The sequence below is a fragment of the Amia ocellicauda genome, chromosome 17 (genome assembly GCF_036373705.1).
Source record: "Amia ocellicauda isolate fAmiCal2 chromosome 17, fAmiCal2.hap1, whole genome shotgun sequence".
NCBI lineage: Eukaryota > Metazoa > Chordata > Actinopteri > Amiiformes > Amiidae > Amia > Amia ocellicauda.
The window spans coordinates 2,085,115-2,101,945 of NC_089866.1; the positions used below are offsets into that span (position 1 = coordinate 2,085,115).

The window sequence follows — 16,831 nt, forward strand, 5'->3', positions numbered from 1 at the left end:
TCCCAGAAAGCCCCTATCCAGCAGGTTTTATAGGTAACTATTCATCCTCAGTTTAACACCTGGACGCATTTCATTGTGATCAATTAAGCAGGTGATGTGTTAAATGACGTTAATTACAGATCATTTGGTATAAAAAATGATCTACTCTTGTCACCCAGAGTTCCCTTACTTGAACAAGTAGTTATTGATCAATGTAACAAAGTACAGCAGCGATATTATACACACAACCCCTAACCCAGACCTGATCAGGGGGCATGTGTGCTGTTATTCTGCTGAGGAGGAGGTATAACGCAGCGGACGCAGCTGGCTGTCTGTGATCAGGAAGCTCCTCGTCACTGATTCTGTGCGGGCTTTGCGGGCTGTCAGAGCACGTGGTTCCGCCTGGGACGTCACTTCCTGTCTGCGAAAGGTTTCCAAGGAAAGATCCGCCGCGCAGGAGAGGTGATGCGGAGGACAGCGCCGGGACAGGCCCAGTGACACCGGGGAGAGCGGAGCACGGCATGCCGGCGCGCTGGACACCGGAGAGCAGGTGAGGGTTCAAGGAAATCAGCGGGTCTGGGAGGATCAGCGGCTGCGGGACAGTCCCGGCTGGGGCTCAGGGCCGCGCAGGGGCCGGCGGTTTAAAGCAGCCCGTCAGGCCCGGTTCGGCTGCTCAGCGCCCGCTTTGTAAGTTAGGAGGCTTGTAGGCGCTGGTGTCGTTGGACTGGAGCGGAGCTGTATTTCTGTATCTGTCTCTATCTGTGTATCTATAGACGTGTAAAACTGCAACTGTTTCCGTCCCGATACGTCACAGTGAGGATGCTCAGACGCAGCGCATTGTGCGTGTAGCTGCCAGGTTACATCCATGTTTATTACTAGAGCCACAGCAGAGGCCGGTCAGTCTGAGAAACTCACTTTTATTCTTGTCAAAGACGTGCTTTTAACTGACTGTGGGACTGACAGAGTAAAGCTGCATTAACATGAACGCATCACTGTTGACACAATACTATTATTATAATATCTGTTATAACAAGTTATTATAATACAAGGCATGTTGAACGCTCTTCTCTGGGATTATACACGTATAGATGATATGATCCTTTTATAGATGAAAGGAGATGGGTCACATTTTCAACAGTATTTTGGGCGATTCCTACATGTCGCAGGACACACCCAGAAACGCTGTCCCCTCCCTCGGCAACAACCCGAAATACAGCAACACCCCGATCTGCCTTCAGTGTGAAGATGGTCCAACATCACACATTGTGCCAGGAATCAAACGATAACAGATCTGATGCAACTGTATACCCCACACCATGCATGGTAGATGAGTATTGTGATTAAATCAGTTATTTATAATCATTTTCTTTATTCTTTTTTCATTTTATGGCAAGACTTTAAAATAAGGTGGTGGTGTTCCTCCTGAATGAATATATGAATACCTCAGGATTAAAACTCCAGTACCACATGGACATCATCTGAGTTGAACACATGAACCCCTGACCCTGTGACAGTAATGTGTTAATCCTGTGGTGTTCGTGTGTTAATTCATGGGGGGGAATTGCACCACCTTAGTGTAAAGTGTAAACCGTGCTATCCTATCTGAAGCCCAGTGTGTCTGAAGCGTGTTTGCAGAGGCTCAATAATCTATCGCCAACAAAAGAGAAGGTAAAGCAGCTCCACTGATTGGGACAGAGGACCTTTGTCACTTTGTTTTTGTATAAAAATAATTTACACGCAAGTTACTGGATTTTTTTTCCTCTGTAGCGATCGGTCTTGGGTTCAAATATATTGACAAAGCTCCTCTAGCTCTTTAGATTGTGCTCCTCCCATTTCATCAACGCCTCCTAGCTCTAGTTCTTCTCAATTACCATCCTATCGACTCCAACACACCTGTGCGTTACCCGTCAGCCTATTCCCCACATCATCGCCCTCATCAGTGCAGCAGGTCCTGAACGGGTGAGTCTGGTTTTACCCTGCGTTGGCAGATGAGGGTGGTTTGAAATTATTTTGTGTTTGTGTGGAGTAAAGCTTCTGGAAAACGAATACCCTGCTTGACTTTCCAGCAGCTGTGCGGGTGCAGAGAGAACAGCACAGAGCCTGAACTCTCCAGGGCCCTCGACAATGCCTGTTTGTTAGGGGGAAGCCCCCGTGTAGCCCCCAGCGGAGTGGTCAGCCTGTGTGTGTGTGTGGGTGTGTGTGGGTGTTTTTGTGCTTTGTTCGGTCCCTTTTCAAGCCCGAGTCCTTTCTTCTTGTGTTGACCAGAGCGAAATGCATTGTCCCTGAGCCGTCCTGCTGTGCCGGGCTGAGTCAGCTGACCCCAGTGTGAGAGCGGCTGCCGGGGTTTTGATAGACGCGTTCGGGTTCTACAATAGAGTTCGACACAAACGGCGGGAGCCACGAGGACACTGCTGGACCGGAGAGAGAGAGAGAGAGAGAGAGAGAGAGACAAACTGCACAACAACAAAAAGGAAGCGCTGTCTTTTCTTCCAGGTCCTTTGACTCCGAGTCTCTCTTCCCAAAGGCTGAGGTACGTCCCCGTTTCTGCAGTCCAGTGTTGCTCTGCCAGCTTGTTCTCTGAAGGGAGAGTGGTGTTGTGACTTGACTGGGGTTGACTCGAGGCTCTTTGGTTGTTTATGAACCTTCAAGTCACAGCAGAAGCATGCTTTGGTGATGTGTGTGTGGTGTGCTTGTGCTTTCTAGAGCAATGTAGTTCAAAACCCCCAACAAAGGTTTACTGTTCAGCGATTTTTATTTCTTTGTTGGCTTGTTTTTCTGTTAATGTTCTCGTCCTTGTGTGCTCAAACGAGCTGTTGTGTAACATCTGCAAACCAGGGAAGGTTTGTTCGAGAGTGAGCGAGAGAAAGAGCCTCAATCTATTCGGTGGGCTGGACTGGTTTCTGAGTCACAGTATGAGTTTTTCAGTAGGAAATAAGGAAAAACAACTTCTCACTCTGTAGGTTTGACACTAGCGCTGTGGTGATGTAGTATCTCTTCTTGGTCACTGAGGTTAAGCCGCTTCTGATAGTCTCCTGTCCCCGGTCCAGCTCTGGTGTCTGGGCTCATTAAAGCGTGACCCCAGTGATGAGAGAGGGATAATGACACAAGAACCTTCCTGTGGAACCTGTTAGACTAGACGCGGACCATTGTAAAACCAAACTGATCCCATTATATTGAATCTTCTATCGGACGTTGTGGTCTTTCAGTGCAAGATATTTAAACAAAAGAAAGCCTCTACTGTTTTTCAGATGAATATCCAGCCCAAGAGGGAAATTACAGTAGACCGTTTTGCCTTGAGGCTTCGTCTGCGTTGCGTTTATATAGATGTTAATGTAAGTAAATTCAGTTCTGTAACGAGCGGTGCGGTGTGTGGCCGAGGGGAGCTGGACCTCCGTCTGCAGCTGTGCCCCGGGCCCTGCAGGCTATGTGTTTCTGCCCAGCGCTGCCCTGCTTTGAATAAACAAACCGGTTTGCAAATCCACTTGGTATTTAAATGCATCAAGTGCATAAAACAGCTGTTCATGCAAAGCACTTAATGAAAATACATTTTTGGGAAATGTTGAGAGTATGTGAACAGAGGAGTTCAGTTTCAGTAGACAAGTGTAGTTGGAAACTCCCAGACTGATGGTTCAATCCCACTGTTGCAACCGGTCAACTGACTGACACCCGATATTAGTATTTATTTATTCATGCAGCTGGGGAATCTCTTGAGAAAAAGGATGTGGTGGGGGTCAGGGTGTCTTATTGTGGATTGAGGAAGTGAGTGTAGCTGCTTTCACTGCTGCTGACTGACTCGTGGGTGGCCCGTCTCCTGCAGAGCCCTGTGAGGAGCCCCGTACAGACGGACTGACAGCACGATGCCTGCGGAGAAAGCCGAGGAGCCCGGGGTGGCGCAGGAGGTTCCCAACGGAGGGGGGGTGGTGTACGAGGACAACGAGGAGGAAGAGAAAGTCCAGTAAGTAGAGCTGGGCACTTGCACTGCCGCACTGCCGCACACACACACACACACACACACGCACACTCCCCCGCTGCCCACCCGCACTGACTCATGTGGATCGGCCCTGTTCTGACCGCAGAGACGCTCGTGTTGGTCTTGTTTGGAAGCCTGCCACTTCTCAGTTTCGGTTCTAGCGTTTTATTCCCCCATGATCGAGTGTGTCCGGTGCTTGGGGTTTGTCCTTCACAGGACGTCAAGCCCCTGAGAAAACGGCTGCTTTCTTCCTTCAGTTTAGGATCAGACAAGTCCGAACAGCACAGATTAAAGACTCGTTCTCAGGCAAACAAACCACATTGAATGCATGCATGTTCAGTGATTTAGTGAATACATTCCTGATGGTGCTAAACGGCTCGCATTTTGCACTTCAGGCCCTGGGCAGCTCCAGTGACTGAAGCCTACACGTCTACATGCAACATACTTATGTGGAAATGCAGCTTGTGCTTTAGTCTGACCACCTGCCTTTATCGTGAGCGACGAAGATGTTCTCTAGGCCTCGGCTGCGGGTCAGCCGTGCTCACACTGAAACACTGGTCTGGCTCGGGTTGTGACGGCTCTCTGAGAAGAGCTTGTAGCTGCCAGAGTATTGCTAATAAGATTTATGGAGACCAGGCTGGGTTGGTAGTATTGTTGGGCAGAGTTGGCGTTTATAGCTGCTCTCAACCCCCAGCAGGAGCCAGTCCTCCAAATGTAAGCCACTTAGACCTCATCAGGGATTGTCATAGCGCTGTCTGTCAACGCAGCACTGCTGTAGTCCAGATCGGCCCACTCTCCTGGCTCTGCTGTTGGCAGTTGTTGAACATCCTAGCCCTTGACTGGGGATGCTGCTCTAACCAGACTGTCCCCCTACCCCCTAACTTCCACAGCCCCGAAGACCTGTCCGAGCTGCTGAAAGAGGGGACCAAGGAGTCCCACGAGAAGGCAGAGAACACGCAGTTCGTTAAGGACTTCCTCCGGGGCCGCATCCGCAAGGAGCTGTTCAAGGTGAGGGTCCGTCCCTGCCGCGTTTGACCCGGGAGGGACCCTGTGCGCTCTTGTCCTGCTGGCAGCGGAGTTTGTGACTGTCCCCAGAGTGGGGGCAGAAGCCACAGGTGCTATAAACACCAATCGGGCAGCCGGGTAATCTTTAATGATCTCTAATCTCTGTGAGTGCAAGGGAAGCTTATCTCCCCGCAGGGCCTGACAAAGAGGATTAGGATTGCTGGGGAGGGCTTTATGGGCATCTCACACACCTCACCTCTCCTCTCCTTCACACTCCTCAGAAGAAGACTAACATTTGGGAACACAACCTATATTTCAAAAGATTATCTTGGCATTGAAATCCCTTTTGATTTCTGCAGTCAGAAGCACCAGCACACCAATGGGTACAAATGTAAGTCGCCCTGGATAAGAGCGTCCGCTAAATGACAAAAATAATAATAATAATAATAATTGTCTGGTACTTCGGCTTCCTCTGCCTTTGCCTGAAACTGCAGATGATTGTAAATTGAGAAGCCGCGTCAGGTTCTGGAATCCCAAATCGAGAACGTATGGCCTAGAACCCCCTTTCACCTCACTCTGCTTCTCCCCCGGGCAGCTGGCGACCGTGGCCCTGTACTACACCTACACCGCCCTGGAGGAGGAGATGGAGAGGAACAAGGAGCACCCCCAGTTCGCGCCGCTCTACTTCCCTGCAGAGCTGCACCGGCACGAGGCCCTGCGCCGCGACCTTGAGTTCTTCTTCGGCGCGGACTGGGAGGAGCGGGTGCGCTGCTCGGACGCCACGCGGCGCTACGTGGACCGCATCCACGAGGTGGGCCGCGACGCCCCCGCCCTGCTGGTGGCCCACGCCTACACGCGCTACATGGGTGACCTGTCCGGGGGCCAGGTGCTGAAGAAGGTGGCCCAGAGGGCCCTGCGGCTGCCCTCCACCGGCGAGGGGCTGCACTTCTACAGCTTCGACAACATCTCCAGCGCCAAGGAGTTCAAGCAGCTGTACCGCGGCCGCATGAACGAGCTGGAGCTGGACCCGGACACCAAGGCCCGCGTCGTGGAGGAGGCCAACCGGGCCTTCCGCTTCAACATGGAGGTAAGGCCCGACCCGGGGACGCGGCCCAGGAGGTTTCCAGGCACACACGGCACAATAACCGTTCTCGTACCGAATGTGAACCACTGATGGAGAGCTGCGGTAATCCGTGGTAAAGCTGGGCTGCAGGAGCGGCTCAGTGTCGCGGTCAGCCTGATCACCCCGCGGGGATTACGGGCTCGGGGTTTGGGAGGCGGTTAAGCCCTGCGCTGAAGGCAGCTGCCGGGGTCCGTGTCGCCTGGGCGACCTTTGTAGGTCAGGCAGACTCCAGCAGATAGGATTTCATGTGAAGATCAGCGCCGAGATTACGGCTGCAGAGGCCTTGTGTGAAGAGTCCAGTTAATTGGGGGCTCTTGGTTCTTAAGCCAGGGATAAAGCTGTCGACACCGAGTCAGCCAGGGTTTGTCTGAGGGATCTGCGGTTATTCTGTGATGGTTTAAACTGTAGACCTGCTCGGCGTATAAATATTTAAACGAAATCGCATTCGAATAAGAAATCTCTCGGCTGCAGTAATTGGATTCGCCGGTGAAGTCGTTTAGTCCGTTTTATTTTTAATTATCAGTGAATCGATACTTGTATTATATTCTCTGTTGTCATTAGACAGAAAATGTCTAAAAAAAACACGTGTGATTTGTATGCGTTAACAAACTTGAAACTGCTGCTGATGCACTGTACGAACACGCAAGAACTCGCACGCAGAACGTGATCCGCGCTGCTTCGCTTCCCCGCAGGTCTTCGATGAGCTGGACGTGATTGGACAGACCATTAAAGATGAGGTTCTGGACGGGGGTCTGCCCGTGTACGAGGGGAAGGGAGACATCAGCAAATGCCCGTACTACGCTGCCAAAATGGGTAAGAGGGGACGGCGGGGTCTCGACGGCAGCTGGGATGTGCTGCCGTCCAATCGTGAGCGCTCTTGTTATGAAAGCGTCTACTTTGTGTCGAGATGCTGTACTGTTCCATCTTTGTGCAGCTGAACAAAGAGGAAAATAAGATGAGAACGAGGCAAAGAAAAGAAAGATGATTGTTTGTGTTTTTAAACGCGCGTTTCTGCTCCTGATGTGTGAGCGAGGAATAACTCATGTTCTCTCTCTCGTCCTCGTAGCCGCCAGCGGGGGCTCCTCCTACGCCTGTCAGATGGCGATGCTCGTCCTGAGACACCCCACCGGCCAGGTGCTCTTGGCCGCCTGTGTGGCTGCGCTGGCCGGCGTCCTCGCCTGGTACTTCATGTGACCCTGAGCGCTTGGACGCCGCTGGGACCGACTGCCCCGGAGACGTGCGCTTCTCCCCTTCCTCTCCCTCACACGGCCGTGCTGATGTGATAACTGTGGCTTCGTTGGAGAACATCAATGGGATAGTTTTAATTTTGTTTAGTTTTAATTTCAATAGGAACTCTAGATTTATCCTGTGGGGGAGGGGGATTTGTTTTTTCTTCTTTTAAATTTAGTTCCAATGTTTTCTTGAACGGATGCAGAATGGCCTGGCAGTGGAAGCTCCCACTCCAGCAGATGTAGTGCTGTGGCTACTGAAGTGACTATGCATTTGTAATTTCTCGCTTTAATTGTGTACATGCTTTTAACATGGATCACATGAACCCTGTCCTCTACATGTGGTTTAAATGAATAATTCTTAGAGGTGAGTTAGATCTTTAACCCCAGAAGCGCAGAACACGGCCAAGAGCTGCTGCCACAGTGACCCGTCTGTGGTACTGAAGTTTGGATGCGCCACGCCGCCCAGAGCACTCCTGCCTGGTGCGTTTCGAGCCTTGCAGATGATAACGGTTAAGTTACTGCGGTTTGAAATTAGTTTCTCTTCATCCCGAGTTCTGGACCGGACTGAAAAGCAGAGCTGCTGATCAGCGGTCCGAGCGGTTTCAGGTCAGAGGGGATGATAAAGGACCGTTTTAAAAGATATCTTGTGCACTTTCACAATGTATTGACTGGAGTCGTATTGTCTATTGATACTGTCCACATGGAGAGCGGGGCCCAGCGGGTTGAGTGGCAGTGTGGGCCGCAAAGCACTCTATCAAACGCCTCTATTAACTTCCCCCTGGTAGATTCACAAACCTCCAGCACACGGGGTGGGTTCATCTGTTCCTCAGTCACTACACAAGTGTGCATCTCATCCCGAAATGCACAAACCCAGACCTTTGTTTGCTGAGAACGCTGTAGTCGGTACCATCAGTCACTCATTCGGACTCTGCTGTAACACGGGGACACCGTTAATGTGGGCCCAGCTCAGCACGGCTGCACATGCGTTTGTTTTAGCAAATCAATCCATTTTTAATTGTATAGCGCCTCTCGCAGGGCATCCATGGAGCGCTTTACAGAATAGACGTACAACATACACTTTGAACAATTTATAAAATAAACCATTCTATAGTTTAGTAGTTTTTCTCCTGAAGCAGTTCTGTTGTTCCTCTTCAGTTTATCCTAAATAAGTGTTCTGAGTAAAAAGTATGGTTTTCTTCATATAATGCCGTTCTCCTAGCTGTGGCCATGTTTACATCCGTCCTGGGGGGCCTTTTAAAATTTTTCATAGTGCAATCACATGGACCTCTACTGCACGCTGACTGCATTCATCTGCTCGAGCTTCTTATCCCTTTCTAGGCATCCTGGATTCAGTACAGACGTTAGATCCACACACACGGGTTATCGCACCTGCTGTACACGCACACTTGGACAAGTAACAAAACCAGAAGTATAGGCGAATCTTGCAGGGGGCAGCATTGCGAAGATGTTGCTCCTCTCGTCAGCCGGTTTCACTATTAGTGTTCACCAGGAACCCCCGCACACCCACACGCAGCCCCCCATTCCCGAGACCGACTGCATGTTAAAGGAGTGAAAGGGGATACATGTGCTATGAAGTAGATTTGTTTTAATCAGAGTTTTGCACACTTCCTATTTATTCCACTAAGCTGAAAGCCACTAACTCTTAGACCTTTTGGAAGGTTAAAAATAAATAAAGGAGTCCGTGCTGTAGTGTCAAGTGCTCCATCGCTGTTTGCCAAAGGAGAACCGGGCCGATTCTGAGAGTGAAACCGAGAACGAGGGGATTTCATACAGAGGGACAGTCAGGAAGAAGAGGGGGCGGGGGTTAGAGCTGTATACTTTGCCGATATGTATTTTTTCCTTATATTGTTGAATTGTAACTGTTATGCAATATTCTATAACGAGGCTGGTTTAAAATACTAGTACTTCTCTCTCGGCGGAGGGTCAGAGGTGGGTCAGAGGTGGATCCGGGACGCGGGAATGTGCATCTCGACACACGGGTCTGAGAGTGTAGTTTCTCTTCTCTTGTTCGCTGTGAAAGTTGTGGGAGTTTTGTGGTGAAGGCTAAACAGAAATGCAGCCGCAATAATAATTCAACGCTAAGATCCTCAAAGGTCTCGTATACTGTGCTTTAATGCTGAAGAGTAAAATTGTGTGCAAACTAACTAATGGAGAAAATGTAAAGGAGATACTGTATTGTTCGTTTTAATGGATTAAACTGAAGTTATTTCCTGGAAAAATAAAAAAATCATCTATTATATATACACACACATTTGCTCTGGTGTCTTTATTTCTCCAGTCCAGTACAATACCATTAAATAAGAACGTCACTGGAAAGACCTGCAATAAATGACAGAGTCCTTTACCTGTATATGTATTTATTTAACGAACTGTACAACACATTTTAAACCGCGCCATGCGAGCAGCATGCCTGCGGCCGGCGGGGGTCTTTCTGTGCGTCCTTCAGGCCAGCGAGCTCTCGCACGGGGAGGCTGTCCGGAGGGAATCGCCAGCCAGACCACCGCGTCCACCGGCGGCCATCAGATCAGGGCTTTCAGTTTCATGGTTGGAAGGAAGAGGCTCGTGCTACGATCAGAGAAATGACAGGCCGGGTCGTCTCCGTGTGCCGGGCTTCGCTTTCAAAGGATCTTCATGGAGATGTTTGTTCATTCCCTGCCTATTCATCCTAACCGGGCTCTAGCTGGAAGGTTCATTGTAGCGCAGAGGACGGATCCAGGGCTCGGGGGTCTGGGTTGGGCTTTGTGGGGAAGACCCCTCCCCCAGGGACGTATGAATCGAGGTCTTCAGGGGTTTTAATCGAAAGTGCACGTTTTAATTACCACAAACAAAATGTAAGGGCGAGTCCGATTCTTTTTAGGGGTTTGTTCAATGGCTAGTGGACATGACATTTTAATCACCCGGAATTCCATGTGTGGGTTTGATTCTAGAACCTGCCAGGGTTCTCCACCAGCTCCGCTCCACATGGGACGAGACGGGGACAGGGACTCGGGCGCGTTTCTGACTCACAGCTCTCCTTGGTTGAAGACCACACTGTTATTGAGACTGCGGTTATAACGAACACATGAAAAACACTGGAGGGAAAACATGTAGTGAACTCCTGGACGCGGGTACGAGCTGGTGGAGAACCCTGTGAATGTAGTTTCCGTGTGGGGTCCGGTGGCTGCGCAGCACTGAAGGGATCGTCCGTGTGGTGCAGCCCTGTGTTAGCGGTCTTGGGTGGAGGATGTATTCGTGAGCAGATGCGCAAAGTCGTACGCTCTTGTCCCGCTCCCGCGCTCCCTGCAGCCCCGTCAGGCAGACCGGCCACTTGTTCAGCGGGTTCCTCGGCAGCTTGCCTTCAAATTCCACGTCCCCCGTCACCCCGAGAACCGGACCCGGCGCTCCCGGTTCCCCTAGTTCCCGGTGTACCGCTTCCCTGGAAGAGCAGAGACAGGGACATCCGAGGGTCAGCCGGCGCCAACTGACAAATACAACCACACAGCACGACGACACGCATTCTGGAAGAACGGGAAGTTCTCAAGACAGCTAAACGTGTATGTATGTGTATATTTTTACACAGGTCAAGACTGGGAACATCTGTAACATTATCTTAATAGTTGTATTAGATGTAGGTTTTTGGGTCTGTGCCGCATTCCTGTCTGTTGGGGGGGGGGGGGGCAGGAGCCGAGAGGGGCGCTTGGCTCTGCGGGAGACGGGCCTGACAGTGAGAGGGAGGGAGAGACCAGCCAGCCACCAAGAGAGAGAGAGAGAGAGAGAGAGAGAGAGAGAGAGAGAGAGAGGCCTACCTGGCGGGCAGTCAGTCAGCTAAACATTCGCTTTAGTTTGGAGAAGAAGCCCTCCTCCTTGTCCTGCCCCTGCTCTTTGTCCTGCCCCTCCTCAGGCCTGTCCTGCCCTGCCTCAGAGCGCGCCCCCCTGGCTCCCCCATCTGGACACAAACAGGCATGGCGTCAGTGGGCTCACAGCTCTGACTCGGGTACGACAACATGCTGACTGTGGCCTCAAGAGTTCGCCAACCAATCAGCTGTCAAATCTAGACATCTTAAGAGTTCAAGAGTTTAAATGCTGCTAATGTATCGCGCCAGTCAGCTCGGCTCAGGAGGTTCTCTCACCGGCAGTGGTGTTGGTGACTCCATTGACGGTCCCCTCCACGTCGGTCTCGTCCTCCGCATAGCTCATGAGCAGAGCGCGCTGCCGGTCCGTCAGGTTTCTGCCGCCGGAGAGACGGAGGGAGAAGAGATTGAGATCACCTTGCCAAAAGAAGAGAAAACAAGCCACCAGACGGGCTCAACCGACACGACGGCCCCTCTGTCTGCCCTCTTACTTGGGCACACGGATCTTGATGTGGATGTAGTGGTCTCCGTATCCGTAGCTGTTCACCCGAGGGATCCCCTTCCCGGACAGGCAGATCCTCTGGTCCCCCTGGGAGCCGGCCGGGATCTGCCGAGATGAACGACACCATCAGCACCAGGCTGAGGGCGCGGCGGAGCCACACCGCGATTGTGTCGGTGTGAAGCCACGGCCTGCCCTCCGCAGTCCGGAGGAAGCGACTCACCGTGACGTTGATGGTCTCGTAGAGCCCCTGCGCGCGGGCGGTGCCCCCCAGGATGGCCTGACCGATGGAGATGTGGAGGTCCGAGTGGATGTCGGCTCCGTCCCTCCGGAACACGGGGCTCCTCTGGACCTGCGGACAGCACAGCGCCCGTCAGCGACACCGCGGTGAGGCCAGACAGGTACGGGGCAGCAAGGGGATAACTAGCGCTCTGGGTCACATGACCTGACACACAGCTGGCTCCGATTGGTTAGCCTGGACCGGATAGGAGCCAGGGAGCAGACGGGCGGCACTCACCCGGAACGTGATGAAGATTTCTTTCTTCCCGACGGGCATTCGCACCGTCTGGCCATCCTCCACGCCTGAAACACAGAGACCAGAGTTACGGTCAGGAGCTAGAGTCCTCCCTCGGGAAAACCCGTCCCGTGGCGGTCGGCCCCTCACCTGCCGGCACCGGCACCATGACGGTGCGCCTCTGCTTGGTCTGGCCCGTGCCCCGGCACGACAGGCAGGGCGTGGTCATCACGGAGCCCCGCCCCCCGCAGCGCCGGCAGGTTGAGCGCATCACGAACGGCCCGGTGTTTATCGTTTCCTGCGGGGGGGCAGACACGAGCACAGCGTCAGTTCGGTGGCTACTCACCGAGGGAACCGGATGATCTGCGGCAACGATCAGCACCTGCATGGCCGAGTCAGCCAGGCTCAGCGCGACAGATCGAAGAGTCAGATATCATCCTGGCTTTGCTTAACCAATTTTAATATCCAATTGGAGGATTTGCTTATTGGCAAGCTCTTAGGAAAGGCGTTTGCCGGTTACACACCTGATGCCAAGAACGCACACCTGTGAGTGACAGCGGTGCTACCGTCTCGCGCCCGCAGGCTTCAACGGACATTATAAGAGTCCCGCTTGACAGGAGGACGAGCACTTCTAAGTCAGTCTATAAAAGGCGATACAGGAAGGTGCTCTGTGGCTGGACAGTGTGCCGGGGGGCCTTTGCCGAGCTCACCATTCCGGTGCCGTTGCAGTAGTGGCAGTGCTGCAGCTTGGTGCCCGGCTCGTTGCCCTTGCCGTCACAGCGCTGGCAGCTGTCCTCGATATTCACCGAGATCTCCTTGTTCACACCCTTGGCAGCCTGGTTGAACGTCAGCTCCATGATGTACTGGTGGAAGAGAAACACAACCGGCGCGGTCAGCCCGGGCCTGGCGGGGGGTGTCGTGTCACAGCGCGCCCCACCGGGCTAGGGCACCGCTGGCACGAGCGCTCCGTAGACACTCACCTCCTGCGGCTGGTCGAAGATGGAGTTCATGTCCCCGAAGCGGGAGCCGGAGAACTCCCCGAAGATCTTGCGGAAGAGCTCCTCCGGGTCCACGCTGCTCCCCCCGCGCCAGAACTGCTGGCTGCCCGCCCCGGCGCCCGCCTGTCCGGGGTCAAAGCCGGCCGTGCCGTACGTGTCGTACTGCTTCCTCTTCACCTCATCGCTCAGCACCTGCGCAACACAGACAGCCCGTCAGCTGGGGGGACTCGGGCCAGTGTGTCCCCAAGACCGGCGCAGAGGCCCGGTCCCAGCAGCAGCAGGACACAGTTGTCCACACAGACATCTCTGCATGATCGTGACGTTCAATGGGACACAAAACCGGCGTGAAAATTGGCAAAAGTAATCAATTAAAACGAATATGGTGAGCCCGATCTGGCGAATTGACCTTTAACCTCTCACCTCATAAGCCTCCGCCAGCTGGGCAAACTTCTCCTTGGCCTGAGGGTCGTCCTTGTTGGTGTCGGGGTGGTACTTCTTGGCCAGCTGATGGGGAAGGAATAGGGAGTGAACTCGGAGGCATTTCCACCAGGAAGTGGCCGTGGTCAGAGCCACAACAGCAGGAACCCTGAGCAGACAGCATCTCTCACACAGAACAATAATAATACAATTCATGCTTTCATGCTCTTCGATGTTTCACAGACTCAGCTGAGTTTCTAGTCTTAATTACTCTGGGATGTCAAGGTCTAAAGCCTCACGCTGACAAAAATAAAGTCCATCTCATCTCACAGTGTGCCGGCCCGGCGCCCTCACCTGGTAGTAGGCCTTCTTGATATCCTTCTGGGTGGCGGAGCGGGGGACCCCCAGGACCTGGTAGAAGTCCTGCTTGTTGGCGGCAGGGGCGCTGGTGTGGAAGCCAGCCGCACCGATGACACGTGGCACGCCTGTATCGGCACACACGCAGACACGCACACAGGGACATCAGACGGGGGTCAGTGCAGCTCATTCTTTGACACAGACAACGCATAACTTAAACACATTTAAAAGAACACTAAGCGCAGCCTCCGAGCTGTATGATCGGACTCTCAACCTGCAGGTATTTATTTATATTAGTAGGCACGTGTGCCGAGAACACACACTTGCTTTTTTATTATTATTGTTTGTGTCCGTCCACAGCAGGAGGAGGCATTGCAGGACTCCAGCAGGTATTACATCATGGCTGGAGCCCGTCTGGAGTTGATCATTAACAACACTGCTGTCCACAACTCTGTCTGTTGGCATGAAGGGTTCAGATCCTGTTGTGCTGGGACTGTAACTCTATGTCTTTCAGGTGCTGTTAATCATAAATAAGGTCGTGTATCATTAGTTTAGTTCCATGGGTTTATGTCCAAGGCCTGCGCATGCACTACAGCCCAGCACAGCCGTGTGTGTGTGTGTGGTTTGCCTGTACGTGTCAGTGTGTGTCTGTGTGTGTGTATGTCTGTGATGCGTGTGTCTGTGTCAGTGATGCGCCTGTGTGTGTGTGTGTGTGATGTGTCTGTGTGTCTGTTTGTGTGCGTGTCTGTGATGCGTGTGTCTGTGTGTCTGTGACGCGACCGTGTGCGATGCATGATGACACACATTCAGCGCACATGTGTCTGCGCACACAGCCGGTCAAGGTCAGTCACCGAGCCGAGGAAGTTTTTGGCGCAGTCGGGCCGGCACTCGAATAAGAGACAGAAAGAGATAGAGAGAGAGAGAGAGAGAGAGAGAGAGAGAGAGGTGTCGCTCCGTCACGCATTGACGCAGCAGTGTCCGCACAGTCAGCTGCTACAGGCGATGTTTCTACAGCAATAGTAACAGGGACTCGTTTCTCATGCGTGTATTCGGAGGTTATTTCGGCCATCTTTGCTGATTAACCGTCCCTCTGCTGCCAGCGGCTGCACATCACAGTACAGCCCAGCCAGCTGCGCGCTAGGCCGGGGGAGACGCGCTGATCCGGGTCCCGGGCCGCCATGGCCGCCGCCGGTCGCCGGTACTGCCTCACCTGTCACGGGTCTCAATGTCAGCACACTCCCGGCGCCCCCGCCGATGCCGCTCCATCCCGGACGGTACCGGGGCGCTCCCGGGGCAGGGAGGGGGCGAGGGACGGTCGAGAGGGCCGAGGCGAGTCGTGAGCAGCCCCGGCGCCGGCCAGAGGACACCGCCGCCGAGATCCAGCGTGTGGAGCACCGAGCCGCAGAGGACGCCATCATGAGTCCAGCACTGGCAGGGACCGCGGACTGCGCATGACATGCAGACACCCGACACAGAGCGCATGTGCGGGATTCGGGACGCATGCGCAGTCCAAGGTGCCGCCATAGACAGATAAATTAGCTGCCTTAGCGACCAGCCGGCCATCTTTAGTGATAATAATATCAAATGACACGAAATATAGACTATAAAATCCAATACGATATAAAGAAAGAAATGAAACGGAAAATCACGTTTAGTGAACAAACATAGGCTGTTTAATTGTATAATATATTTAAACAAATATTTATAATTCTAGTATACATACAGTATCCTCCAAATATATGAATTCCCTGGTTGAAGTTCACTATCAATATATAATTATAGCAATTAAACATATCCTGTGTTGTAATTTGTTATTAGCGGCTGAAGACTCATCTTTTTAGTCTCTGTTTTCCTAGCCCGTAGTGCCGCTGGTGTGCCATGGACATGCAATGCACAATTGTATTTGGGATTCCTCTTTCTGCAAAAGCCCCCTCTGCGGGGCCGACGAGACACAACCCACCCCTGAGGCGCCCCACCACGGAGGGCACCCACACCACAGGGTCTGACGAGCCACGCCACCCAAGGGCTGATGATGTTCCAACACCCCACCCCCCAACATTTACTTTCTCCTATAACAATCCTGCCACCCATAGGAGTTTTTGTTTTTTCTCTCCTCCATGACTAATAGTTTATCTAATGTTGGTTTACTTTATCTGAGTTCATTTGAACTGTTAAGGTCTATTTTTATTTTATTTTTAATTTTGCAGTATGTTTGTTTGTAGTATGTTTATGAATCTGTAAAGCGCTCTGTGGCTACCCTGTGAACTGACTGATTCGTTTATAAACTAAACTTGTTATTAAAACCCATAGAATGAGTTCACGGTGGCCGGCCCTATTGTAACAGGACTATTGCACTGCACAATACACGGACACTACAATGTATTCGTTAGTGTAAAGGTGGTGACATTAGGGAACAGCCACACGGTGTCATAGGGGACAGGGGACAGTGAGAGCCTCTATATGTATAGCTGGGTCTGTGCGTGTGGTGTACTGTAGATCTCCATGAGCAGTGCTGAAATCTGCTGCTGTAGTGGCTGTAAAACTCAGGGCCAGGGCTGGAGGCCCTGCTGAAGTGTACATTTCCACAAATGTCACATGACAGGAGTGATATAATGGCCTCAATGACGGTTTGTTTGACGTACTCTATTTTCGCCATGCTGAGGCTGCATTCTTGCTCTCGCCCCGAGTGAGAGAGAACTTTTTTAGTACAAGAGTAAATACATTAAAAAGTCACTGCATACTATAAAGGATGTTTGCGTTCTTGTATCGCAGGTATTCCTTGCTCTGCACAGATCTGCATAATCCCTCTGCTCCTATTGGCGGAGGAGCGCAGATCTGCGCAGAACTGCGGAAATCTATAGCAAGGCAGACTTAGTCGATCCCAGA

The 16,831-nt window shown here is 52.2% G+C and overlaps 2 protein-coding genes across 6 annotated transcripts; one reads left to right on the forward strand and one right to left on the reverse strand.

The window, feature by feature from the left end:
* The first annotated feature begins 377 nt into the window (after positions 1-377).
* On the forward strand, positions 378-9,577 carry hmox2b (heme oxygenase 2b). Of its 4 annotated transcripts, none has more exons than XM_066690148.1 (7): positions 378-529; positions 2,245-2,509; positions 3,797-3,934; positions 4,840-4,957; positions 5,550-6,041; positions 6,770-6,890; positions 7,144-9,577. In XM_066690148.1, the coding sequence occupies exons 3-7, from the start codon at positions 3,837-3,839 to the stop codon at positions 7,269-7,271; spliced, it is 957 nt and encodes a 318-aa protein (XP_066546245.1). In that variant the 5' UTR covers positions 378-529; positions 2,245-2,509; positions 3,797-3,836; the 3' UTR covers positions 7,272-9,577. The 4 variants fall into 4 exon arrangements, with proteins under 4 accessions (XP_066546245.1, XP_066546247.1, XP_066546246.1 ...); XM_066690149.1 differs by lacking the exon at positions 378-529 and adding an exon at positions 1,337-1,938; XM_066690150.1 differs by lacking the exon at positions 2,245-2,509.
* Positions 9,578-9,670: 93 nt separating this feature from the next.
* On the reverse strand, positions 9,671-15,402 carry dnaja3a (DnaJ heat shock protein family (Hsp40) member A3a). Of its 2 annotated transcripts, XM_066690146.1 has the most exons (12): positions 15,156-15,402; positions 13,943-14,073; positions 13,592-13,675; positions 13,154-13,363; positions 12,884-13,036; positions 12,324-12,471; positions 12,177-12,241; positions 11,883-12,011; positions 11,652-11,767; positions 11,440-11,537; positions 11,116-11,255; positions 9,671-10,745 (listed from the first exon to the last, which is right to left on the reverse strand). In XM_066690146.1, exons 1-11 carry the CDS (start codon positions 15,361-15,363, stop codon positions 11,131-11,133), a joined length of 1,467 nt encoding a protein of 488 aa, XP_066546243.1. In that variant the 5' UTR covers positions 15,364-15,402; the 3' UTR covers positions 9,671-10,745; positions 11,116-11,130. The 2 variants fall into 2 exon arrangements, with proteins under 2 accessions (XP_066546243.1, XP_066546244.1); XM_066690147.1 differs by lacking the exon at positions 11,116-11,255 and having other exon boundaries at positions 15,156-15,401.
* Positions 15,403-16,831: the final 1,429 nt, after the last annotated feature.